Source organism: Corapipo altera, unplaced genomic scaffold (genome assembly GCF_003945725.1).
Source record: "Corapipo altera isolate COAL_440 unplaced genomic scaffold, ASM394572v1 44, whole genome shotgun sequence".
Lineage (NCBI taxonomy): Eukaryota > Metazoa > Chordata > Aves > Passeriformes > Pipridae > Corapipo > Corapipo altera.
In genome coordinates this window covers 8051371-8078717 of record NW_020884880.1, presented here as the reverse complement: position 1 = coordinate 8078717, position 27347 = coordinate 8051371, and the positions used below count along the sequence as shown (strand labels likewise).

The window sequence follows — 27347 nt, the reverse complement described above, 5'->3', positions numbered from 1 at the left end:
AATAGTAACATTTGGTTAGATTTTCTTCTTTATCTGAAATTTATTCTGTAAAGAATCTCAGAATGTGAGGATTTTTTTTTGACTTGGATTGAAGAAAAGATTTTGAAATCTTGACATCTACTGCTGCAAAGAATTGCTATTCTTGTCCCTCCCTTAAGTGTTTTGATATTAAATTTTACATAGAACCTGGAGAATGTGTAGAACATACTGAATATTTATTCCCACCTCTCAACTTTATGGCAATAGCATTTGTCATGCTCTTCGCCAGGCTGACTTCACATATTATATTTGTAAGTGACATGAATCAACAACAACAACAAAGTGTTCTCACTGTAAAAGTACCTAGAAAACTATTAGGCACTTAGTCCTAGGATTTTAGAAACTCAACTCTTGGTGTACATATTGCCACTTCATTAGTTAAGGTTCTACTGTAGTCATAGTAAGTTTTATTAAGCTTTACTTTTGTAAAAATGTAATTTTATGTTTTAAAAGAGATCCTAGAGCATTCCAGTGAGGAGATTTTCAATCAGCAGGGATCTATCAGCTCTCTCTGTTACACTTTCTTTTACATGTGAATTCAAGATAATTAAAATTGCTAGAAAGGAAGTCTGGACTGGGCCGTAGTGCCGGTGTAGTCAGGTGATACTTGGTTCTGTGTCTTTATTTCATTCAGGCTGACTCATTCAATTATTGCACAAAAAGTTTAGGACTTAAAAGAGAACTAGGTGACTGAAACTAACTTCAGGTAGGGAGGAAATATGCTCAGTAGCTAAGAGTAAAACCAACACATCAAGATAGATCCTTGGAGAAAGAGACAGATTTCCATGTTAATTAAGGTTCCCAGTGTTTAAAACTGTGTCTGGGGTGATAATGTGGAAACATTCGCTGGTTTATAGCAGATCCCACGTGTGCAAATAAGAAATTCTCAGTACTGTACCAATGCACCATTATATTGTATGGATTAATTTTAATAAAATAAGCTCTGTACACTTTGATCAAATATATTGTGGTTCACGGGCTAAAAGCAAAACCCTGATACTGAGTGCGTGGTAAGTCTGTGAATTTGTTGTGCAGAACAAGCCATTTCTGTCTCTTGGCAGGGAAAGGATTACACAGTATTATAATTATTAAAATTCTCATTTGGGGCCAGGTTTTGCCCTCAGGTACTTCCTTAATTTCAGCAGGGAGTTGTGCATGTTTATCTGATTGAAGAATTTGGACATTCTTGGTGAAGGTAACTTTTTTTCTTTAACAAGAATGTGCACTAGTCAAATCTAAAATCTGAACGTAGCAGGGATAGGTTTCCTACCAGGAGACAAATGTCAGTAACAGTTCTGTTTTGATAAGGTAAAGTGATTCCCTTGTAAGGGAGTGGGAGATGGTGCAGAAGGAAGGAAAGAGCGATCTTCTTCTAGATACCTTGTAGGCTTGTTTTTAAATTATGACTTTGGATCTAACAACAGGTTTGGCAAGTGTTTGCCTAGGAAATCCTGACACTGTGCCAGATTCTCTTAGCTGGTTTGTTGTAGAGTGTGCATTTTTTAAATACACTGTAATCAGTTCAGACCACATAATTAGAAACACAAAGCAGTTTACTGAAACACAGTGATATATTAAGAGTTCAGTTAATTACATGTAAAGAAACAAGTCAGACTTCAAAACCCTTACTCAGTTTCTATTTTATTTGCAACTAGGGCATGTTGATGGGACTTTGCCTGTTTAACATTGAGTAGGAGTTTCAGAATTTTAACCTGAGGGTAAAATTTTCAAAAGCATTTAAGTGACTGGCTCACTGAAAATCAATAGGACTTTCACTCCTTAGGGCAACACTTTAGAAAGTATGTAGATACTGAAGTCCAGTTGACTTCAGTGTCTATGTGTATTAAAAAAAAAAAAATCTAATATTTACTGCCCTAAATCTCTTTAAAATAGAAGTGTTACATTTTGGTGTCATTTAAGAGTTTCCAAAAATGTTATCCTGAGTGGACAAGCTGTTATTCTTTTTTTTTTTTCTTTTGAAAACATATTTGGTTTTTCTTTTTCAACACATGCAGAAATCAAAAAACTTGTTTTGGATGATAAGCCACATTGTCTTCAATCTTGTGTTAAAATCTTACTGCAAATGCTTAAGAAGAGGTGGCAATTATAATTAGCACAGACAGTTCTTCATTCTACTGTACATTTTTCTAGAATTTTTTTAAAAAATTAGATATTCCCCCTTTTCGGTGTCATTTTTAATAAAAGTGATAAATGACCACCATTGGAGCCACAGTCTGACCTAAATTATTCTGTCTACATTATGTATAAGAGCAAGTAGAGAAAAAATAAAATTTTAGAAAGACGAAGGCATAAATCAGAACCAATTAGTCATTCTCCCTAATATGAATATATGTTATGTTTTCCATTTAATCTCTCAAATGTAATTTAAGTAGAAAATTAAAAAGTGTCTGTCTAGAAAAAGTTCTGTCTTTATAGAAAAAAGTATTCAAAAAATCTTTGGTTTTAGAATTTGCAGCATGGGGACATAACTTGGTTCTCTAACATGTTTTCTGTATGAGCTTTAAAATTATGCTAACTTGTTGCACAACAGCTTACAAGTTCTCAACAGTTGCACTTATTACAATTTTACCTCACTTTCAGACAAGTTCTCTTATCATCCTCCAAATCACATTTTATGCTGCTTTGAAGTGCATTACTAATATGCTTATTGCTTAACAGAAAATAGCCTGACAGTCATTTCTGTTTTAAGGTGCAAAGTAATAAATGTCAGTTTCTTTTTTGCAGTCATTTATCTGAGCCTATACTTACTCTCAAAGTATCTGCCTTTGAAAACAAGTCAGAAGTGCAGTGCTCTAATGGTCTTTGGGATTAAAAAAAAATAAAATAAAACCAAACGGTCAACCTTTATTTCCACGGTGCCTTCATTCTAATTTTGGCCTTTTCCTGTCATTATTAAAACAGGACAGGCCTAAGTTTATGAAAAATTGAGGATTCCTTCTTATTTTGTGCATGTACAGTGATCATGTGGTTTGCAAAGACAAGGTTCTCTGACAGTCATTTGTACTTGTCAGTGCATACCCTTCTATTCCCTGTGGCTGTTTTGTGCTGCTAGACAGGTGTGTGCACTCTGCACAAAACTTTGCCCTTTGGACATCATTATAGTGTCTAAGAAACATGGAGGATGGGATCTTGACAGACTTATAAATGACCATAAAGAAGTGAATTCTCTTCTGGGATCTTTAGGGAATGTATGCCTAATTCTACATCCATTGAGAGAAATGTGTTTTTTCCATCACAGAAAATGGAAAAGGCAAGAGTTAAGGTGTGTATAACTCTGGATACCATCCTCTCTGAAACATGATGGATGGCTTTACCACTATGTTTAGGTTCACTCAGAAGCAAGGCTGTTAAGATAGGAGGAGCAGTAAAGTTGAAAAAAGTGTGTAGTTAAATGTAGCACTTTATTTTTGGGTATATGTACAAACATTTAAATTAATCTGGTTAATGGGTTTCTGCCCTGTGCCTTTCCAACAGTCACCTTTCAAGCACCTGACTAAACAATGGCCTTTACACCATGCCAAGTAGCTGAACAAAGCTCTCTTGGATCCTTAGGAGCAGTGAAATCCAGTCTCCTGGACCTTTCACACTGAGCATTTAACCTCTCCAAACACTCAGGTACAGTCAGTGTGCCCCAGCTGATCTTGAGCATCACAATGGAAGATAAAGGAGATAGAATTTATTGCCTAGGACTCAAAGCATATAGGGTTTTATAGATCAATAAGAACATCCTGAGTTATGCCCAGAGGCAAAAAGGAAGCCAGTACAGACTTCAAAGACCTTGTGTAATATATTCCTTATGGCCAATATTACAGATTAAGCAAAGCAATCTTCTAAACAAACCATTGAATCTGACTAGAATGAGGACAGACTATACATTGTATAAGTCTGTTTTGGAGGCTACAATGGTAACTTACAGCCTTCACCTTTGTGAACTTATCACAACATCTAACTAATGATAGCAAAAAATATGTTAAGTCTGGGAACTCGTTCTGAGCTAAGCAACAAGAAACACCTTTTGATTCTGAAGTTCATTGTGGAAGAATGACCAAATTTGACTGACTAGAATCCCTTCTTCTTGAGCAACTTCTAATCTCTCTCAGGGAGACTCAGAAAAAGTGAAAGACTGCAAGCTCTAGGTTTGATTAAGAAAGTATAAATCAAATTAACTGACAAACTCCTCAGAAGCCTGCTTACCTCTCAAAGCATGGAGGCTGACAGTACTGACCAAGGAACTGAAATTATGATATTTTCATACCATATTTTTAACAAGTGGAAAATACAAATAAAATTTAAAAAAAGTCTACTCTGTGTCTAGTGCACAGAAAAATGAGGTAATCTGTATTCTCTTTCCTGTAGCAAATTCAGGGCCAAACTTTTCCTTCACAAAGGATGTGACAGGGTTGTCTTGAGGTCTTCCTTCTCTAAGTGACAAGACCAAGTTATCTACGTGATGAACTTAATGGTTTCAAGTAGACTAAATTTGAAAGGATGACTTTTAGCTTTCATTGAAAGCTGAAAAGACTTAGCAAGCTCCTTGTAGACCCAGTTCTATAACCACTCCAAAGCCCCATTCATTTTCCCTGTGAGAAGATTATACTCCTTATTTCAAAGAAAACAGTTTTCAAGGAAACTTCTGACTTTCTTAAGTCTTGTCTAATGTGGGAAAATCTCTATACTAGGAAGAGGTCCCCTGACTCGTATACACGGGTACTGTGGATAACTGGAAAATTGGTTCCATGCTTTTAATTATAGTAGCTCAGTTCAGCACATAGACTATCCTGTAGGGAAGGTGAGATATGTGAAGATCTTTATGATTTGTGAGTATGAGAAAAAATGAAGTAGGACCTGAACATCAACAAAGTAGACCTTTGGTTCACTGCTATTGAAAAAAAAAAAAAAAAAAAAAAAAAAGAAAAGCTCAAATATTAATGGTCTGTAATGTACATATATTTTTTGATATTTGCTTAAGAAAACTTTTTTTTCAAGGGAAGGTAAAATGCATATCTTTGCTTTTGTGGTTGAATTAGATGTTCCATGAGAGTGGAACTTGGAGCTCTGTCAGGGGATAGCAGTGATCCCACTCCTCCATACATTACTCTGCTGAAAGATCTCACTCTGCCTTGCAACATTCTTGTTATTCCAGAACTGGGTTGGGCTAGTCATAATAGATGCAGGCAATCAACTCAACTTCCCCACACACAGCTCTGCCAGTAAAACTCACTTCACCTTGCAACACTCCTGTTTTTCCTGTGTCCTTTAAGCAAAGGCTATCAATTTGGCACTTACTGTGGATCTGTTCTTACTCCTGCTGAAATCCAGGATAACTTTCTTAGTGATGCAAGAGGAAAGTGTTGCTGATGCAGACAAACCTTTGCTTATGACTAGGATGAAACAAAGTTGTCTTCTCTGAATGACTGAGATTTCGATCCTGGCAGTAGAGGTAACTAACCTCTGTTCCACTTTTGCTTTTATTACAGCAATAAAATCCGGTGTGACTATAGACATCAACTCAGTTACTGAGTGTGTAAGTGAGATTAGAGTCTAACCTTTATATAATGTGGCCCTCTGCAAGGTTGTGTTTTTTCCCAAGAAAAAGGTTCCATTTAATTAGAATGCTAGACCTTTCAGTGTTGATCACTGTTGTTTTATTTATAGCAAAAATCTATAGAACATTCACCAGTATATAGACAAGCATTGACCTACTGGCAGCATCTCAGTTTACACTAGTGTTTGGATTTGGGCCATGTAATTTTATGTAAAATCAAGTAACTGCCTGACACAGTAAAACTGTGCCAAAGTAAGGATTATTCTTCTGAAAATTTGAAAGAGATTTGCATGTTTTCTCTTTGTTTCCTTTATCACATGAAACAATGCATTAAAAATATAAGAATGTTCTAGGCAATGTACAAAACTAAAAAAGACTAGTTTGGTGAATGAGCATAGTGAGAAGCTATGAATATGGATATGTTTGTACTAAGAGCCTAGAGGAGATACTTTTTATGTGGTGATACAGAAATACATACTTGTAACTTTGCACACCAGGGAGAGAATATTCCTCTAAAACAAGCAATTTCTTTTGCAGTGCTCCCTGTTGATCAAAGCTGCATAATTTAAAGCATCTAGAGGCAGCTTTAAATTATTCACAATATTTTTTAAATGATCTTGTTATACTGTAGACAGTATTTGTGTAACTAGCAGTCTTCAAGTTCTATAAATTTTTGCATCCTTACAGAGCTCGTCTCAGTTTGAGAAGACGGTATGAAACTTCGCATAAGAGGAGCAAGAGAGACTCATTCTGACACCGTGTTAGTTGCATCACAGAAAAGTGCCAGGCACATGGGGCTACAGGGAATGGCAGAGTAGACACGGCCGTCTCTAGGTCTCAGTCCGAATTCTGCTGTTTGATGGTGCCTAAGAGTTTTCTGTATACCCTCAAAAGCCCCAAATAGGAATCCTGCAATTAGTGGATCTAACTCCTCCTTTACTGCAGTCTTCTCTCCTATTGGTGAAAGGTCTTCGCAGTTCATGTAGGGATCCCACCCCTTTTGTGGGTTTTCATTCTGAAGCTATCCACAACTTTACACCTGAATGAATGCCAAACCTCCCTGAATATATAAAGGAAATCTTCAAGAGCAATTGCAGTTACCCAGAAGAAGCAGAAGGAAAAGATTTCATCCAGCTCTGTCAGACACAGACTGAACCAGCCATGCTTCTCCCAGCCATTCACTTCTATGGCTTTCTCCTGACTTTCATCTTCACGAGAAGCTACTTGGCTTTCAAGAACGATGCCACAGAGATACTTTATTCACACGTTGTTAAACCCGCTGCAGCGAGCCCAAGCAGCAACAGCACGTTGAATCAAGCCAGGAACGGAGGCAGGCACTACGCCAGCACTGGATCCGACCGTAACAGTGAGTATCCCACCGGCGGTACTTCCACCGCGTCCCGCAGCCCCGGGCGGCAACTGCGCCCGTCCCGGTCCCGGGAGCGGAGCCCCCGTCCGGAGCCGCGCATCCCGCCCAGTGTCCTGTGCTCCCCCCGGCCCGAGCGCGGCGCTCCAGGGAACCGGCGCCTGGGGGGAGCCGGGGCGCGGGGAGATGCTGCTGGTTCCGGGCCGGGATCTGCCTCTCCAGGCGGCCCCCGAGCCAACAGCCCGCCCTCCCCCGTGCTGGGGAGTCCTGTAGGACCGGCTCGCTCGGCCAGGTTACTTCCTGAGGGAGGTTCATCCAGGAATGCCGCGTTCTGTGGTTATCCGGCAGGGAAGCGAGCCAGATAAAGGAAGAGGAGTGAAAAGCATTTCCAGAGCGCTCGCTTTCTTATCTCCCACTACGAGCAGGGAAGGTGTCTGAGCTACTTTTCAAATGCAATGAAATACTCTGAATTTCGTTCCCGCTGTTTGGTTTTACTTCCTGCTATAGCTCTTAACCGCTTAACACCTCCAGCAAATGTAAACAAATCAGCTCATAATTTACCTATGATCTCTGCTCTAACTTGCCTTTTTATATCTAGTCTTCTCCTGCTGAGTTTTATGTATATATGTCAGATACATGGGGATCTGGAAACCTGCTGACTTTATCTGTTTCCTCCCCTGCCTACCTCCTCAAAATGAAACAAATCCAAACAGAGAAACATACACACACCAACCCACAACAATTCGATAAAAATAGTCATCCCTGGAAAGTGAAGGCAACAAGTGACACCGATACCTTTCAGCTAAGCCAGGTGTGTCAGCTTCTGTGAATGCTAAGGTTTTAAGTGCACAGGAAACATCTCATCATTATAAGATTACTGGAGCAGCCCAGTAGGTATTCATTGTCAATGAGCTGTCACTGGCAAAAAGCTGAGCCAGGAAAGACAGAAAAACAGGAGACAAACTTAGATCTGTGACCAGCTGCTTCCAGGTACATTCCTGAGTGCAGCTGCAGGAAGGCAAGCCTGAATCTTTTCTGCAAGGCAATCCAGGAGAGCACCCCTGTCACTAGTCCCTGGGGTCAGCCTGCAGATTTACAGTCCCTCTGCCTGCCCACCATGAGACACAGGGGATAGGGTGAAGTAATCTTAATGCAGTGTCTCTGTTCAGAATTTGCTTCCAAAAATCCAAGTAGAAACAGAAGCAGCCTGTAGCTGAGATATGTAGATGTACCTTCAAAGCCTTTTATGATTCATTCTGAAATGTTTCTAGTAATTACTTCTATTTTAAAAGCGTTAGTTAATTGCATTGTGTGTAGAATCCGCGCCGTAATTGTCCTTCAGAAAGAGGGAGAGCACAGCCAGTAAAGATTGCTTATTAAAATTAAGCGCACTGTGGGCGTTTATTTCAAAGTGTAATTACTGAAATAAACAGTTGTGTTTATTGCAGGGAGTGCAGAGCCGCACATATAGACGGGTACAAACATGCCTGAATGAGAAGCTCTGCATGTTGATTCTGTCAGTTGCCTGAGAGAATTTGCAGGATCCTCTATGTAACATATAACATACAGACTACTACAGATACAAAGATGGTGTTATCCTGAGGGCAAAATGACCCCTCTGAAATTGTTACTGCTAATCATTCAAATTTCATAGGCAGAACCCCATTTCCTGGAAACTTCTGCTGTTACCACTTCTGCAGTATCTGTGTTCAAGGCTACAGAGTTCATGGGAGACTCAGTCCACTGTAACCATGGAATGAGAAGACACACACTGTTTGAAATTCATTTAGAAGCAGATAAACCATTTCCAAAGCATTATTTTCCCCCTTGCTAATGATCCAACATAATTGTAAACATCACAGAGCAGATTCCCTAGACTGAGAACAAACAGGAAACATTTCTTCCCTTGGGGCATTTTTCTCTTCTAAAAGGTATGTCCCTGAGAAGAAGGATAGAGAATAAAATTGCCTCTTCTACCACAACTGCTGAAGTGCATATCATTAGGATTTCTTTATGCTCTGGTATTACCCAGAGATACCATCAGCGCTTGAGGCCCTTGTGTTGGGGAACACAATAGTAAAGAGATGTCCTGTAAAGATTACAGCCTACTTTAACTTCTGCAAAACATACCTGGTTAATGTGAAAATGACTGGCTGAGGAAATTGCTCCATTCTGAATTTCAGTGTTTATTGTTCTGTGCATTCTACAGATCGTGTTCAAGTTGGTTGTCGGGAACTGAGATCCACCAAGTACATTTCTGATGGCCAGTGCACCAGCATTAACCCCCTGAAGGAACTGGTGTGTGCTGGTGAATGCCTCCCTTTGCCACTGCTCCCCAACTGGATTGGAGGAGGTTACGGAACCAAGTACTGGAGCAGGCGGAGCTCGCAAGAGTGGAGATGTGTCAACGACAAAACTCGCACTCAGAGGATCCAGCTTCAGTGCCAGGATGGAAGTATAAGAACCTACAAAATAACTGTGGTCACAGCCTGCAAGTGCAAGCGATACACCAGGCAGCACAATGAGTCCAGCCACAACTTCGAGGGAACCTCTCAAGCAAAACCTATCCAGCATCACAAAGAGAGGAAAAGAGCCAGTAAATCCAGCAAACATAGTACAAGTTAGAAGTCAAACATTCTCTCCTCTCTCATCTCCCTCTCCTCATGCCAAAACTGAACTCACCTGTAACCATTTGCTTTACCCTTCTGACTGCTTAAAGACAAGTCTGCCATTGCTGTGTTCTCAGTTGACACTACTTGCTTTGACCAAAATCAAAAGGGGCATTCTCAGCATATGGACATTTTGGGTGATTTTCCAGATGCTCAAGATGGGGAATAACACAAGCCTTCCAAGCCCATACTGTAAACTTTTACATTTTCTCCACCCATGGAGACAAAGAAAATTTTCCATGAGTCTTCACTGAAGTCTATTTTGTAAAAAGATGCTTTGTCGTGTGTTTTCCTGAGAACAGTTATCACATCTCTTGCCTTCTATATCATGTTTTATGAACGTCTGACAACAGCTTAAAAATACAACACCTTGTATCTCCTTTCAGATTCATTCTAAAAAGATGCTTTGCATGCTCACCTTTCTCTTATCTCAGTATACCAAAAATTAAAATATGCATGGCAGCAATCAAAAAGTAAAGCTGAACAAACTATTTATTTGTTGTTGTAATTATTTAATGAGCTTTTATGTGTGTTATTTCCCTTCAAAATTTCCTTATGTTTATAGCTTTTCATATGTATCAAAGTATTTTCCTATGATTTGTGGCTGGATTAGAACATAATTTTGTAGATAATGTAAAATAGACATTTTAGCATTCTTGGTATATATATTTTAATTTTGAACATTCATAGACATAGGTGTTATTTCGAAGTAACAACATAAAAACTGTATTTTTCATTCTCCACCCTGTATTATTTTTGTTTAAAAAGTGTGCAATCAAAAGACAGATATAACTTCCTTTCAAATTTATTGGTTTCTTTTGTTTTTTTAGAAAAATAAACACTGCTAAAAACCTGTATTGTCTGGCTCTGTGTATGAAAATGCACACATTTTTATCAGTCACAACATTTAATCTTAAAAAACGGGAGAATGTTATTTGGTTTAAAAAAATCTATCAGTGAAATTTAAAATTAAAACAATCTTTCTGGATGTAAAAATCTTATATGAACATTTAACAGATAGTGCTTATTAATGGTCCAAGCCAGGTTCTTATTTAACAGTTCTCAAGTTGTACATTTCAGAAGAAGTGTATATTTGGGAAGTTTTACAAGCTAGTGAGACACCACCATTTTTTTTCTTTTTGTTAGTGATGATCAAGTCAAAGAGCAATGGTATAACTTACATATGGTTTCATCTTTTCCACAGAACCAGTAGAGTACCTCACATTTATCCACAAATTCTTATAGAATCTATCAAAAATATATAGTAATTAATCTACCTTTAAACACACAGTGCATGAATCACTTATTCTCAATCTTTCAAACTATATTGAAACACTGTGGGCAAGATTTCATCACAGGATTCTGCTCTTCTTAAATCATTAACTTTTACAACCCATTTGCACCCAAAGTAAAAGTTACACAAGAGGATAATAATGAAAAGTCTTGCCTGATAAGGTCTAACACAAGCTCTCTGACCTTCTTTTTATCTCATCCTGTTTTGCATTTTAATTTCAAAAGATTCATCATGAAGTTCTTGGCAGAGATCTTTCTTGGTCATTAAAGTAGTAGAACTGCCTGACTCACTCAATACTTTATTTTATCGACGAAATTTAATGATTTTTCCTCAAAGTTACTTTCGAGAATTCTCTTTAAAATCTGCTATTTGTAAAAAAGATATATACTTTTTTATTCAATTTAAATGATCCACGTGGTAGTACAGGTAAAAAACCCCATTGCATTAATGACCTAGCTGTTTCAAAGTTAGTTTTGTGATTGAGAAAATATCAAAACAATGAGACCAGAATCCATTTATATGGATAATTCCCTGATCTTAAAGGTGCTTCTTTTAAGTGTAAAAGGAGAGATAATGAATAAAGGAGTTAGCAGGGAGAGAAGTGACATGACATTGCTTCTAGGCATATCAGTCCAGCAGACCTAGAGATATATTATTTTTTAATTTTAATAGACATAGTCTCATTCAATCATTTCATGAGAGAAAAAATTTTCCCAAATGCCAAACATCTATCCATTTTTAAATTGTTATCCAGCTACCTGTTCAAGATGATAAAGCACAGAAGATTGAGATAATGGACCAAAATTTAACCAAAATTATTTTCAAAGCCAATAGCCACTAAAAAACAGTAAAGCTGGCCTACCTGTTCTGTTTGACTCCCAGAAAGTAGAATGGTGAAAAAACCCACACATCTTGCTCATAACTCTTTTCCAGTAATTGAAGTTTTACTGTAGGAACAATATGCATGTTTAATAAAGAGTTTCCATTTAGAAACAGAGATAATAACTTCTCATTTGTCTTTTCATGCAGAACTACCCGAGGAGGAATAATCTGACACAATTCTGCTAAAATGAGTTCATGAAACTTTGCTGGATATGCTATAGAATGGCCATGGGGCCAATCTCTAAGTCTGGTATATCTGAGGGAACATTAGGGAAGCCAGCAGGAACATGGTCCATCAGCAGCAACTTCACTTTGAAGTGCCACCTGAATTAGCTATGGTCTCTTCTTTGGCCATGACTTTGGCGCTCTGTGGAAGATATCTTCAGGAAAGCAGCATTAGAAATTTGTTAATCTTGAATTTTCTGACACAATAATGTTACTCTTTGCGATGCATCTCCTAACTCTGAATACTTCAATCTCGCATATACAGTCTGCCTTCTGTTTCATCTTGTTACATGTGAATTCACAGGGATCTATCCAAGGATTCAAAAAAAAAAAGGCATTTATTATATGAGTACATCTAACTAGTTTCTTTTCTGTATGGAGAATCTCCAACATGTAAAGTTGCAATGAGGAGGAAATGGGCCACTGCTCTTGTGGAGGACAGTGGAGAATCTGGCCAAAGTTTATCAAAGACTCAGTGAACAAAATAGTACTGCTTACATTGAAATAATTCTAAATATGATACATCTTAAGTTTGCTTCAAAGTTAAAAACAAAAGACAAACATGCTAGAATTTTCTTAGTTTTCACCTAAAATACTAAGCCAAATAGATACAAGAAATATGTAAATGTTTTGAAAGAGTACAGTGTAGAGGCAGATTAGATAAGTTTTTACATAAATTAGACCACAAATATTCTAGATTTATTACACTAAGAATATATAGAAGTTTACTTTCTCAGTAATGTTTGATCATATGGGCAGATCGTTAAGTCTAAGGGCTTCCTAAAAGGCACTTCAAATATCTTAAAAAGAACCTAATAATTTTACAACTTCTCATACTTGCTTCTTTAGAAAACTAAAAGTGAATAAATTGGAAATTTATTTTAAATCTGTTAATCTGACATCGCTATTTCATTACTTTTGAGTTGATGAAATCTGCCTCCAGCTAAGTGGTAATTGTTTTATAATGAGTGGAAATCAATTTTTCTTAGACATCACTAGAAACAAACTTAGCCAGATGCTGATTGTTTTGATAGCATGGTAGCACTCAGAAGCACACTTCGTAGAGGCAGTGGTAGATAGTATGTGTCATTAAGGCATTTATCAACTGTGGAAGTCAGAAGGGCCTGACATTTGCAGTCTAGACTAGAAAGGCCCTTGAGAAGTTTATTTATTCAGTTTTTTAATAATAGTAACAAATCTCTTGCTCTCTCCTTTCCAGCAGTCTTGGAATCTAAACCACCCAAATCCAAGCTCAGTCATTTGTTTGGAAATAGAGTAGACATTTGAATAACACCCTTCAAAATACCTAACAGATTTCTGCTAGTAAATCACTTTAGTCCTTCTAACCTTGACCTTTATATCCTTCCTGAAGAAGTACAGCATTAATCAAGAAAGGGCTGTTCAGTACATTCCACTGTGAGAGTCTTGTTGCTACAGTATTAACCTGGAGGTGTTCAGTTGAAAATTATAAGGAATCCTTAGAGTTGGAAAGTATCCTATTCTCATGATGCATTTCCTTTCCCCTAGGCCAGGTAAGGGGCTTTGATTTTCAGTTCATTGACATACACACAAACATCGCTCCAGGCTAAACCTAAAAATTCTCTAGAGATTTATGAGTTAAGCAGACATTCTGTCACTGGATTTGTTAATTTTGCCTGAACGTGGCCCCCACAACAAGAAGCTTGCCCATGCATCTTTCTGAAAGACATCCAGCCTTTCAGTTTACTCCTTGTATGAGTTATGTGAACTGACACACTAGAAAAGTGTGATTTACGAATGATATTGCCTACCACTGAGTAAATATTCAAACATCTACTTTCCTCAGTACTTCTATGATAAGAAAATACTATTAATTTTTAATTAATGCTTATTGAACTGCACACCATGAAAATAAGTAGTCTTTATTAATTGCTGAGAAAAATCTCTATAAACGCTGGACTGTAATTCCGTTTTGGGAGTTTGCATTTTCTTAACTCAGTTTGGTTTGATGTGACAGTGACATTACCTAGCTGGAGTTCAGGCCTTCTTAATGCCTCTATACAATGACAAAGAAATACAGAGGATGTCTTAATAGAAATGAAAATCAGGATGACTTCTTTAATAGGGCTTTTGTGGAATATGGTATTTAATGAATCTAATGGGGAAAAAAAGAAAAGGAAGTCAGCTCCCCGGAAAAGAGGCCTAAATCAGAATTCCCTGAAACATTAATATAGTTCTATTTACTAAACCACAACGACAACTGCTGTAAAAAGAGTGACCTCTGCTACCATCTACTTAAGTAAAAAATACTAAACTACCTAAAAATGTTTTGTCGAACACTGTTGTCTGTTTTCTGTCCCTTGCTCTGTTTTAGTCGTTTTACAATAGTGTATAATTGTCCCATTGTTTACAACCATAGCTATTCTGAACTATATTAATACAACACACTTGATTTTTGATACATAAATATTTTAAATCTCTTCTTAGAATGACTGGATGTATAATTTTTTAATTTTGACTACTGAGAGGAAAAGTAATGCTCTGACTTGGTCTAGGAGTTTCACATTTGATTTGTTTTGTTAGCCCCAGTGAGAAAATTGTAAAGGAATTTAGTAAAAGCATACACCATTCTGTGAAGTCCGATGCTTTGGTGGGCTAAAGAAGAGCCAGCCAGGCACATTCGTTAAAGTTCTTTTATATAAAACAGTGGAGAGTTGAGGGACAGGGCCTAAGGAGAAAAGTACTTCCCTAGCCCTACCACAAGAACTGCCACTGAGAAACAGAGGGACTATGCAAAGCTTTGAAACACTCTGTAGCACAAAGACTTTGTTTCAATTGCAGCTGAAGCAAGTTTAAACATCTGTTGCTTGTTAGATTATTATTTTTTTTATTTGCTTATTTATTTATTCATTTAGTTTGGGATGGGTTGAAGAAAGCCATTTTAGACTCCCTATGACCATTAAGCTGGGATGGAGAACAGAGGTCTGAGTGTTTCTAAAATGTAAAGCTACAAAAATTTTGGTTTTAGCAAGGAACACTTGCTTTTGGTGTTTATTTTTTTTTCTCCCACTGAAAAAGCCTGCTGAAACTTCTGCTTTTGTGCATCTTTATTGCAATTTTTAGTACGCTAGCCAGAACAGCTTAGAGCACCTGAGAACTGGTTGTATTGCTGCACTGCATCTTTTGTTTTCAGATATTGAAATATCTGAATTTGGGTATGTCTAGAAGAGGAGAAAGAAGAGAAGATGGATCAAAAAACTGTAACTAAATGACATGTGGAGGACAGCATGATGCTGTGTCTTCTTCATTTTCTTCTGATCCTTATAACTTTTCATGAGACTTCAAAAGACTTGTTCTGTCTGCAAAATGCCAAGCCAAACAGTAGCCCATGAACATGCTACCCTTGGGATTTAGCAGAGTGCCAAGTTTAAATACACATGGTAGATAACCATTTCTGACTGTCTCTGTGTCTTCATTTTCCATGCAAAGGGAAGAATGCGCAGCACAGTGTGTCGGCACCATTTCACACTGAACCAGGGCAAGTCAGGGAGACTTTAGAATCTGCCATCTCCACATAAAACCACATTTCACTGCACTGTTCATATCTTCTGGTGGGTGACCACGGCCTTCCCTCCCTGAGGAGAATGAATACTACCTAATCTGAAAAGTTCACATACAGGTTTCTTAGAATGCTATCACTCTGTCACACACCTGGACTTCTCTGGATCTCTCTTCCCCATGGCATGGGGCGGCCCAGTTCTAGTTCCATTTCCATCTGAGGAACCATTTCCGACGACGGCTTAATGTGGATAGGGGGGGAAACTCCAGCGCCAGGGGTTTCTTCAGGTCCTGAGCCTGGAGGGGAGAGGTGCTCTCCCCTCCTCCCACCCACGTGGCTCCATGGCAGGCACAGAGACAGGACCCCGGGTGTGGAGAGGAGGCAAGAGAGAGTTTATTGTTGGGGGGGTTACATTTATAGGGTTAGGAGGATTCACAGAGTAACCAATTACAAGTCTCAAGGGGCTTACAGGAACACCCAGTCACAGGAAGGGGTTAACAAGGTCCAATGAGAACACCTTAGGACATCTTCCCAGGACATTCCTGCATGGGAGACAATAGTCCTTCACAGGGGGTGTTGGGAAGAAGAAAGCATGAGTTAGCAAAGAGACTACAAAAAGCCATTTTGAAACATGTTTAAACCACAGTTTTCTCATATACTGCAGATTTCCTGCCACAGACTTCCTTATTGAAGAATTTGGCTCAAAGTCCTGCTTACAACCTATATAAAATATATATATTTATGATATATACACCTATAAAATTACAGTAATCTGATTTTGTGAACAAGATCATCAAGAATATAGCTAGTGAGTTATCCATAAAACCTCTCCTAGGTGCTCTGCAACTATTATCCCTATATTTTCTTTTGATCTCTTTGTAATCAGTTATGAATCTTGACACCTCTGCCAGAAGAAAACATTTGCAACATCCTTTGCCAAGAATAAAGTAAATATTAAGTAAATATTAAGGATTTCCATTTTTATTTGCTTAATTAAATACTTCTTTGCATAATTCTTCCATAAAAGCCCTCATTAGACAGACCATTCAAGCCACTGTCTTAATCTTAAGAACATAGTACCTTGTGGTACTCTTTATCTACTCAAATAGTGCAGCCCTGTGCAAAACTGTTTGCTTCTGCCCTTCACTTTGAAACTTCTGACTCTAGCAAAACCCAAATCCTCTTTCCCATGGTGTCTCAATGCCCAAACTCTTTTCTTTCCAGTAGTTAGCTTCCTTGTTCCACATTCTTTTCCAAAACACACATACACACACAGAAGGATGCATTACTTAATTATTTAATCCATTTTCTGAAGTGTTCAGTACTGAAGAAAACAATGCATGTAGAAATACAAGTGTACTGGCACAGGTCAATGCCAAGAACAATTTTTAAAGTAGGGTGAGTTGGACTGCATCACTCAGAAAAACAGTAACAGGATACAGAGCATTTTTCATTAAGTAGTTGGTTTGCATCCAGCTAGATTAGTATGCTGGAAAATGGTTAACCTTTGATGGTTGCTCAGCAGTGTATGTTAAACAAGCTGAATCTCTATATAATTGCTGGATGACAGGTAGCCACATTGCTGCAGTTGGGAAAAATCTGTAACCCTGATCTTTCTACAAACTGAACAGGATCAAAGGATTGACCCTTTCCAATCTGACATTTTTGTGCTATAACTGCATAAACCAGCAAAGGATGAGATAAAGGATTAGGACAAGACTACTGTTTTTAAGGACTATCATTCTGCATGTTTTGCTCACTATAAAGCAACTGTTTAGAAAGAGCAAAAATATTCACAAACTTTACCACAAGGCAGGCTGTATTTTAAGGCACTTCTCTTACAAATTGACAAAAAGGTTAGAAAGTAACTCTAAAAAATCAAAAGGAGAGGGGAAAAAATGAACTACCTCCAGATGATTGTTTTGTCTAATGTATACCACATAAATCCCCAATGAAGGCAAAGTCCAGTTTTTGTGTTGCATAGTATCTCGTGTTGCCGGCTGCAATTTCAGTCCCTGATGGTATAGCCAGGACCAGTCTTAATTTATTAAATAAAAACTTGCATGGATGGAATCTCTCCTATATGAACTCTGTCAGACTGACTTTATCTACATTATTCAAACATAGGACTAATGAATAACATTCCTGGCATTCTTAAAGTAAGGACTGTTACTAACATGCCAAGAGATGCAGAAGCAATGTTTTTGGTGTAGTAATAAATAATAAAGCTTGTACCCCTATTGATACCAAATCTGCAAATTTTCATTGGTGTTGTTTGATTCTCTCCATCACTTGAAGTTTGGTGAATTGTTTCATAGTCTTTTACAAATATTCCCTGGAGATAACACAGAACATAGTAAAGCAATGAAACACGGCATGATAATATGCACACACCAAAATTAAAACAAAAATTTAGAGCAGTGAAAATCCCAATTCTATTCCAAATCTAACTTCAGCTCCTAAAGTATTTTCTAATATTGCACTACATAATTCTATATCACTGGTGTCTTGACATCTGTGGCTTAACACCACTTATTTAACCAGTTCATAGCTCATCTCTGCTCTGAATCATCTTGGGAAAATAAAACTGCCATTAATCTTTCCTCAGAGGTAACTGTTTCTCCAGTGATGACTCAACATCTGTCAAAAAAGAATAAATTAAACATTTATTTTTTTAATGACATGATAGGGGACTGTCCTAATGGCCGGTGCCTGCTGTTAAGTCAGAGTGACAGTGGAAAACAGGGATTTCCCTCCCTGAACTTGCATGTCTTTGTTAGTGTCACCATCCAATGGACTCCAACAGTCGAAGACCCTAAAACACAGTTCCCATTAATAAGCACAATACATGGTGATTGTGGAGCTCCACAAAGTGGAGCAGACAGATCTACCCAAACTTGGCATGACTTAATATCTGACTAACGTGCCTGGAATCTACAAAGACCCTTCCAGAGCCAAGTGTTGAGGACTAGTCAGCCATTTCTAATGAAAAATTACATGAGGTCTCCATCTTATAACCTACTAGCTAAAATAGTTGAAGTCCTTCTTCAAGTCTTTCATCTTTCTGAATTTCACAAAAACTCCTGCAATCAGGGACTCTCACTCTCATGAATTATTGAATAACATACCATAGAGTAAGTCTCTTATCTTTAAATTCTTTTATTTTGTATACACAAAATACTCATTAGCTCTTGAACTAACCTTGCATACCTCAGATGAATGGCCTAGAGGGTTATCAGGTAGAGAATGAATAAACATTTCAGGGAGAATATAAGATTTTAGGGTGAAGCTTTAAAATGCAATGTTTTTCTCTAGCAGTTGCACAGAACATAAGCAAGATGCTTCCTCTGTGTATCAAGTATTCATAAGCTCTAAAAGAAATTTAGCTACCAGAACCATGCAAAACAATGCCAAAGGTGTGATATAAAACACACAGCATACAACAGGTGAAACTCAGTGTGTTTTTCAACACACCTTCAATGACGTGCAAGTATGACAACACTCCACTGTGTTCAAAGACCACATTTTCTTTACATTTGTAGCATTCATAGTCTCTATTTATGCTTCAACTATTAAAAAACTATATTTTGCAAAAATTTCTATGAAGGCAATAGCACTTAGAATTCCCCTTAGGGATCTGATCTATAAGTGATTCTATGCCACTGTGTATGGGGCATGTAAGGACTCCTTGATATTTGATAGTCAGTTATTTACATCATTTAAGTTATGCATGTGCATAACTCCCTTACTGAATACATGCTGTTTTGATCTTGGTTCTACATAGCAATAAGAGCAAATCAATAGCACAACACTTTATCTAAGTATTCCACACATCTATAGCATTTTTCATCAAACAATCTAAGAGCAAGAAATAACCCTTTGCAGTCATATTTGTAAAAACACAAATATAAATATATGCTAATATGAAATAAGATAAGATTTCCCTGAAGGTGTTAAACATGCTTTGGATGGAAAATACTTTTGCCTTTTTCAGCACTCCCCTATCTATTATACTGCCTTGAGCTGTGTGTTCCCTATGACACGACACTGACTTGGGAACCACTATCACCACAGAGCAAATACTCTGAGGCAGCTGCTGTGCAACAAAGACTGAAATAGCAAAGATGTAAGTCAGTCCAAAAGGACTACATGGAGGGTCAATCAGCCTCAGGCAACAAGTAAAAGATTGTGAAGAGCATAAAATAAAACTGTCACAGGATTATTTTTTCTAGTGATCTATCAGAACTGAAATAAATATCTGGAAACAATACTCTGACTATGGTTTCCATGAAGCCTAAGACTTCGAGATCTTGTGTAACGTGCCACAAATAGCAACAGACATGCAAGATAAAAACTGAAATTCTGTCTTTTGGAGGACTTTCTAATCTCTTTAGATATGCAAAGAACCTATGTCTATTTTTGTAAACAGTGACTTCAACAATCAGAGACAGTTATTGGTGACTTCAAGAGAGCCAAGACTGCTATCCTACTTGAATAGAAAAACTGTCTAAAGAGAACTGGCATTCCACTTGCTTCCTTACAGATCTGGATTTTATGGCTTGTCACCACTGAAGAAATAATTTATATATCTGGATAAAATTTAGTGAAATACAATCTTGCAAACACAAGGTTCAGGTTAAAAGCCTGCACCACTGCTCGGAATGCTACAGATACCATGCTAGCTTGAAGAATGGCTCTCAGATTTAAAATACTTGTAGCTTTACGTTGTCTTTTATGGATCTTGCACTTCCATAGTAGGGAGTATTGTAATTTTTTTTGTAATTCTGCTTTTACAGTTCGCTTTAACTTGTAAAATGCTACTTGATTCCATGCATTTCCCTTTAAAACACACAATAGCGAACCTTGCTGCTTGTCAGGAAAAGGCAAATTCATTAAATTTAAAAATTTAAAAATAAAAAATAAAAATTAAAAATAAAATGCTTCAATACCTTAGAATTTTCTTTGATAAAAGACAATTTCTCGGTTAATTTATACCACATCTACAGAAGACTCAACTGAAATTTTAAATAAAGAAGTTTTGCTCTTTTACTAATTTTTCACAAAAACCTTTCAGAATGATTTCTACCACTCCAATAACTTAGCGTTCTCAAAAAACCCTACTATGAGTCAGTAATAGAAACAGATTATATTTTCCCCCAGCAGTCAAATTTTCAGGTGAATGTCACTACTGTAATTTGATTCCAATTTGTACATATCTTCTTCAATAAAAAAAAGAAACACCCCCACTTTTCCTTTCAAACATATGATTGGCATATTTACTGCATAATTGCAAACTACTATGGTGGTTTCAGATGTTATACCCCTGCACAGAAATGATGGATTAGCCTGCTCTTTACTTGCTTTGAGGTAAATGTTGCCTCTGCCCCTTTTTATTCGATTAAAAACTGCAAAATTGTTCTTCCAATATGTGTGAATTTACATTTTACCCCACTTCAAATGTTTATATATGAGCACAAATATATATGCACAGCAACCAAAATAGTAGATTGATTCAATACAAAATGCATAATGAAATGGAACTGAAGGCAAATTATGTATTCACAAAATGTCACTGTGCTTCACTGCATGTTACTAAATTAATATTAAAAAGATGTAAACCCCAAAATCCCAGTTTTCTTAACTCATGGTAAAACATAGTATAAATGGATAAAGGATGTTAAATATGGTCTTCCTTCCACATCGCCTAAGAAAACAGAAAATAAAAGGAAAAATGGCAGTAAAAAGTTTAGTACAAACAAGACCCTAAAAGTCTATACTGAAGGGCTTCTGGAAAAACTAACAGGTGCTATCAACACAAGACAAAAATATTTTGACTCCACAGGAACTGTAAAAAACAAGAAAACTTCTGAAACATTTGACATTCAAGTGCAGCCAAAAGCAGCTTCAAAGTGCTTTTTGGCTGGGTCATCAAATCTCACCATAAACATGCAACAGATTTGATGACACTGAATTCTGCATCCATCAAAAATCATTTCTTCTGGACTGATCAAGTCTCATCCCCTTAGCATAGCAAGGAAAATGGGCTTCAGAACAAGAACAGAACCAAATTGAGCACATGGTCTTCTTTCCTCAATCTCTCTTGCCTTTTTGTCCTTCACAGGAGAAGTTAATATTACTGACAGAAATGAAGTGGGGAAATGCTGACTGGACAGGAGAGAAGGTACTAGGCACAACAGACTGTGGGTGTAGGTGATGACATGTAAAACCACAGCACCAAGAAGGAAGGGGAAAATAGTTCTGAAGGTTTTGTTGGTGTTTGGGAATATCCTACTTACCTACCCCAAGAACTGATGTACAGTGGGAGGAGCCATGGACACTAAAAAGACCTTATTTTGCTCCTTATAGTAAGGTAAACAATAAAAAGGTCTGGAAAATCAGTTAGAGTTGACTAATGTTTGTGCTTTTTGTGAATGGAAGCATGAAGACCTGAGATAGGAATTCAGAATCTCTGTTGCACTGAAAATAAAAGGAAAAAAAGTGGGAGTGTTGCAGAACAAGCTGCCATGAATGTGTCCCTTTAGAACTGCTGCAAGAAAAAATTAGAATCCAAGATGATTTTGGACACTGGAGGTGCCTACCTCAAGAGGAAAAATCCATTTTGGGCACCTGATAATAAAGAAGTGATGCTGTACCTATGGCAGTCTGCACAGGGGAGAATCACAGGTCAAACTTGGAAGTCTTGAAAAGAGACAACAGACAAATATATGTCATCAGTCAGGAATTAGGTGTAGTGAAATACTTTACAGGAAAAGGAAATATAAGACCCACTAAAAAAGAATATGAACAGTTAAACAGTTGCTGAGCCAATGAATTATTAAAAAAAAAAAAAACACATGACAAAAAGCCCTGAAAACAATGAGATTCACACTTGTCAGGAGAAAGGCAGTTCAACTTCTAGCTAATCTCACTCAGTAATGTAAAGAGTCTCCATTCCATAAGTTTTTCAGTAATCTGTAAAATTCATACATTTTCCTCTTTTTTTTTTTTTTTTTACATGCCCATTTCCTTCAATGTCCATGATAACATATTCCTCACAGAAGCTTTTGGAACATCATTATCCAAAAGGCACATCTGTATGTTTCCATTCAAAAGGTTTGGCATTAGTCCCTCTCATGCTTCACTACACGGTACAAGCTGATGTGATTTCTGCTCATTGCCAGAACTGCCAAGACACATGTGCATGTCAAGTGCCCATGTTCTCTACAGCATTTTCCAGTTTTCCCACACTTTCCTGCTATTGTAGATAACAAGGATATCTGTGAACTCCTGCCTTTGCTAAAAGGCATCACTTCACTCCTACTGTATGACTCCTACTTATGCTGCCTCTGCAAGCCCTTATGATCATTTTACCCCAGTCCACAGCTGGCACTGGCAAAGCAGCCCAGCTGGGACATAACAAACTTCCATCCATGCTGCTTTTTCGATCAGATCTACTCCTCAGAAAGGTCTCTGTCTGTGTTCTACTTACGTTCCTTTAAACACAGTGTACGGAAACATGAAAAGCTGTAAATGTCAGCTTCTCAAAGATATACAGAATAGCTAAAAAAATCCTGCAGACTCTAAAGCCTCTGATAATTTTAGGACAGCCTGCATATAAGACACTTATTTTTTCCCGGAAATAATGTCAAAGAGGACAGTGTTAGGGCTCTGAGTGCACCCACCTTTAACAAGTTTAGATGGCTCAATTAAGGAATCTAGTTTGTCAAGTCCAAAGTTAGCTCTTCCACTAATAAGAGCTGTTATAAAGATAGCTAGAAAAAAGGTCCTGACCTTCCTTTCCTCCTCCTCCTCCTCCTCCTTCTAAGCAGTCTTTACTGTTGGTCCCCTGTGTCTGCACCTGGCTGGATGCCCTCCTAACCTTGACCCACAAAAATTGGCTTGGCATCCTGGCTTGCCTTAGGACCTGCCACCTCACTGAGGCCAGGTGATCTCTGGACTATGCCTGACACTGAGGTCCTGATCCTTACCCTCGCTCCTCCTTAGCATCATGGCTTCTTGTTGGTGAGGCTACTTTTCTCACCTGCCTTGATACCATGCTCTGCTCCAGGCTCCCCTTCCCTTTTGGAGTAGCTGGCCCTTGCTGTTCCCTGAGAAGCAGCAACAAGCTCCCAACAGTCCTTTCAGACATGCAATGGCATAATTTCAGTGAAATACATAAAACTTTCAGATGAGAATGGACTGTAGCTATGGTATTTAAATATACTCAAGTTACAGCCTAAGATGTACAGTGAAGGCAGACACATCAACCAGAGACCTATTTTCCTGTTTACGAATATGTGATCTAATGTCATGCTTAGCAAACTCCCTCCTTCTTGGACTGTCTCCTCTGCCATTTAATCAGTATCACCTTTAGGAATTTTTCAGTCAAACTGTCTCAGCTACTGCCTACAGTAAGACTATAAGATGAGCTGGAACACCACAGCCTCTCCCAGTGTCTTACCTGGAGGTGTTGGTTGACAGCCAGTTGAACATGAGCCGACATGGTGTCCAGGTAGCCAAAAAGGTCAGAGGCGTCCTGGCTCGTATCAGGAATAGTGTGGCCAGCAGGACTAGGGCAATGATTGTCCCTCTGTACTTGGCACTGGTGAGGCCACACCTTGAGTACTGTGTTAAGTTCTGGGCCACCCACTGAAAGAAAGACATGGAGGTGCTGGATCGTGTCCAGAGAAGGGCAAATGAAGCTGCTGAAGGGAGCAGAGCACAAATCCTATGAAAAGTGGCTGAGGGAGCTAGGGTTGTTAAGCCTGGAGAAAAAAGGAGGCTCCAAGGTGACCCTGTCACTCCCTATAACTACGTGAAAGGAGGTTGTAGCCAGGTGGGTGCTGGACTTTTCTCCCAGGCGATCAGTGACAGAATGACAGGACATGGCCTCAAGTTAAAAGGGGAGATTAAGATTGGATATCAAGAAAAATTTCTTCACTGAAAGGGCTGTCAGGCATTGGAACGGGCTGCCCAGGGAAGCAGTGGAATCACTGTCCTTGGAAGCGTTCAAAAAGTGTGTGAATGTGACATTTGGGAATATGGTTTAACAGTGAACACGGCTGTGCTGGATTAACGGTTGGACTGGATGACTTTAGAGGCCTTTTCCAACCTTACCAATTCTACGATCTTATTCCAACCTCTCCCTCCTAGGATGAAGGGCAACAATCCCCACAATACGACAAGTGTCCCCAGCCAGCCTGTGGGGCTCTCAGGAGGACGCAAGCCCACGGCTGGGACCGCGGCGAGCCCACCTTCCCCTCGGGACCAAACGCCCCGCGTTTATTTCCTCACTGAAGCACCACATCCCTCCCGCTTCCACGGACCCCCGGATCCCCGGCTCGCCCCGCCCCTCAGCGCGGCCTCGCCCCGCGCGCCGGCCCCTCCCACCCGGAGTCACCCACACGCCGGCCATTTAAAGGGGCCATAGGCACTGTCCCCCGGTTGTCCCGCTGTGTGCCCGCTGTCATTCTCCCACGGTGCTCCGAGCGCTCCCCTGCCGCGGCCCAGGCTCATCCCGCAGGACTGCCCGCACCCGGCGGAGCCGCTGTGGGGCCTCGCGTAGCGCAGTGTGGGCGAGGAGTAGGGCCCGGTGTGCGCTGGGGGCAGGCGAACGGGAGGGCGCTGGATTCTTTGGGTCGCGGACGTCGCGGGCGAATAAAACAGGCGGGCGGTTGGTTGGTTGCGCCGTTCCTGCCGCGGGGGGCGCAGAGCAGAGGCGCCGCGGGACCCCGCGCAGATGGAGCCCGGCGGTGTGTCGGTGTCTGCCGTGCTGCCGGCGGGCGGGAGCGGAGAGCGCCTGGGAGGCGCCACTCCCAAGCAGTTTTGCGCCGTGCAGGGGAGGCCGCTCGTCAGCTACGCGGTGCGGGCCATGGAGAGGTAACGAGGCGGCGCCGCCCGGCTCCCCGACCGCGCCCCGCCGGCCCCGGCCGGCCCTCGCCCTGCCCCGGTCCCTGGAGAGCCGCCGGCAGTCGCGCTGCCCTCGCCGCAGGCCCTGGGCGGGTCTGGTTTGCGCTGCGGTGTCTCCCCGTCCTTCCCCGCCCGGTTAGACCGTGCAGGGAGCAACACCGGGGCAGGGAACGACTGGCCCGCTCATCTGGGCACAGGTACCAGGCGGGACCTGGGCGCTTCCCCCAGCCCAGCCTGGCCCCCGAACCGCCATCCCGGGCGGCTCTGTTCTCCCCCCACAGCCCTGCCCGTGCCTCGAAGCTGTGGTACATTCCATGGATGCCGGAGATCATGGGTTCGAGGCCCCTTCAGCCTCGAAGCTCGAGGGTTGCTGTAGCTGCAGTGGCTGGTTTGGTGAACTGCGAGCCGACTGCAGTTGCTGGAGACAGTCATAATGCTACTCATCAGCCTTGAGAAAAGATCTGTGCTGCCACAGCCGTTGGAGATGGTCCTTATAGTAGTGTCCAGAGGCCTCTAAAAAAGATCCACTCCTCATGGTGAGGCAAGTGTACTCAGTGGTGTATAGATAGCACTGCATTGTGCTTCACCACTGGCCATGGTAAAACACCTTGCATCAGCAGGAGGCTTAAAGCAGAAAGGTTTCTTTAAGTCATAGTTGCTGGACTGGAAGCATATGTAGCATGAAGCCGCACATGTAACTTTTCTATGGCTATGTTGTAGTGCTAGGATGAGAAATAAAACGTACAAACTGAAAGGGGAATTTTACATTAGATATTAGGAATAAATTTGTCATTCTTAAGGTGGTAAGCAGGTTGCCCAGGGAGGTTGCGGATGCTCCAGCCCTGGCAGTGCTTAAGGCCAGCTTGGATATGGCCTTGAGCCACCTAGTCTAGTGGGAGGTGTCCCTTGCCATGGCAGGGTAGTTGGGACTAAACGATCTTTAAGGTTCCATCCAATCCTTAACATTATGTGATTCTGTGTTGGAGCAAAGGATTCAAGTAATGGGATCTATTAGCAGCCAGGGTTTTTTCCTTTTCATAAGGCTGTTGAGTTCTAGGCATGTGACTGACAGTTAATATATCACTGTCAAATGTTAATATAATGTAAGTCTTTTATGTAGTGTCACGTGAAACACAGTAGGTAGGAGTGGATTCTGGATGTGTTGCAGTAACTTTAGGAAAACAAACCTTTAGGTTTTTAGAGAGGATAAATGGGGAGGAGTGGAGATTGGTGCAAGAAATGAAATTGCTAGCATCTCTCAAAGTTCTTAACTCATGGAAACTTGTAGAACATCAAAATTGTGACTCTTTTTCCATTCCCACCCAGAGAGGCTTCCCTCAGGTCACTTGTTACTTTATGAAAGAAATATTTCTTGTTTATGTAATTTTCAACAGCAGCCAGTCACAAAGGTAAGCTCATCAGTAAGCAAAACGTCCGATCCAAAACTTGCCACAGCTGTAATTTCTGCCAAAATGTCATGAGAATCTGCAGAGAAGAATAATATCCTCCCTCACTGTATTGGAAACCTGGAAGTGAGAACAGAGTGAGGTTTGGGAAGGAAATGATATTCATGGAAAAATAAGTAGTATTCATCTAAAAAACCCCTTTATATTTACTACCAGTAGGCTCTGATAAAATAGCTGCACTTCGAGCAACAGAATTATATTTATGTCCTAAAGCTGCAAAAAATTAGAAGGTTGAATTCTAACTGTACGGTCCAGCCAAGCTGATTGTGAGAGTAACAACTTGGTGCTTTTGCTTAGTAGTGGAATAACCACTGCCAGGGCTCTGACAGGCAGAGCTTCCTGCCATCTCTAGTGAGCTGGAGCGTTCAGTAGGCTGTTGACTGGTATAGATGT

At 39.8% G+C, this 27347-nt stretch overlaps 2 protein-coding genes and 1 long non-coding RNA gene across 5 annotated transcripts in view; 2 read left to right on the top strand and 1 right to left on the bottom strand.

The window, feature by feature from the left end:
• The first annotated feature begins 6305 nt into the window (after window positions 1-6305).
• On the top strand, window positions 6306-10495 carry SOSTDC1 (sclerostin domain containing 1). Its single transcript, XM_027639007.1, has 2 exons — window positions 6306-6971; window positions 9181-10495. The coding sequence occupies exons 1-2, from the start codon at window positions 6653-6655 to the stop codon at window positions 9594-9596; spliced, it is 735 nt and encodes a 244-aa protein (XP_027494808.1). The 5' UTR covers window positions 6306-6652; the 3' UTR covers window positions 9597-10495.
• A 6434-nt stretch (window positions 10496-16929) lies between these two features.
• On the bottom strand, window positions 16930-24903 carry LOC113945155. Its single transcript, XR_003526965.1, has 3 exons — window positions 24041-24903; window positions 22179-22278; window positions 16930-18219 (listed from the first exon to the last, which is right to left on the bottom strand). It is a non-coding gene; the product is annotated as an uncharacterized LOC113945155 (long non-coding RNA).
• Window positions 24904-24997: 94 nt separating this feature from the next.
• ISPD (isoprenoid synthase domain containing) overlaps window positions 24998-27347 on the top strand; it is a 111452-nt gene continuing 109102 nt past the window's right edge. Inside the window, exon 1 of one of the 3 annotated variants that reach the window (XM_027639283.1) lies at window positions 24998-25150. Coding sequence is in view for 2 of the 3 variants with exons in the window: in XM_027639280.1 (XP_027495081.1) it covers window positions 26728-26897 (170 nt within the window). In the remaining variant the exon portion in view is untranslated. The other 2 variants (XM_027639281.1, XM_027639280.1) reach the window with 2 other exon arrangements.

Bases quoted from the DNA above. Each gene is read 5' to 3' on its own strand.
- SOSTDC1 (XM_027639007.1), top strand. From the start codon at position 6,653: ATGCCAAACCTCCCTGAATATATAAAGGAAATCTTCAAGAGCAATTGC. The intron at 6,972-9,180 runs GTGAGTATCCCA...TGCATTCTACAG, and splicing joins CACTGGATCCGACCGTAACA to ATCGTGTTCAAGTTGGTTGT.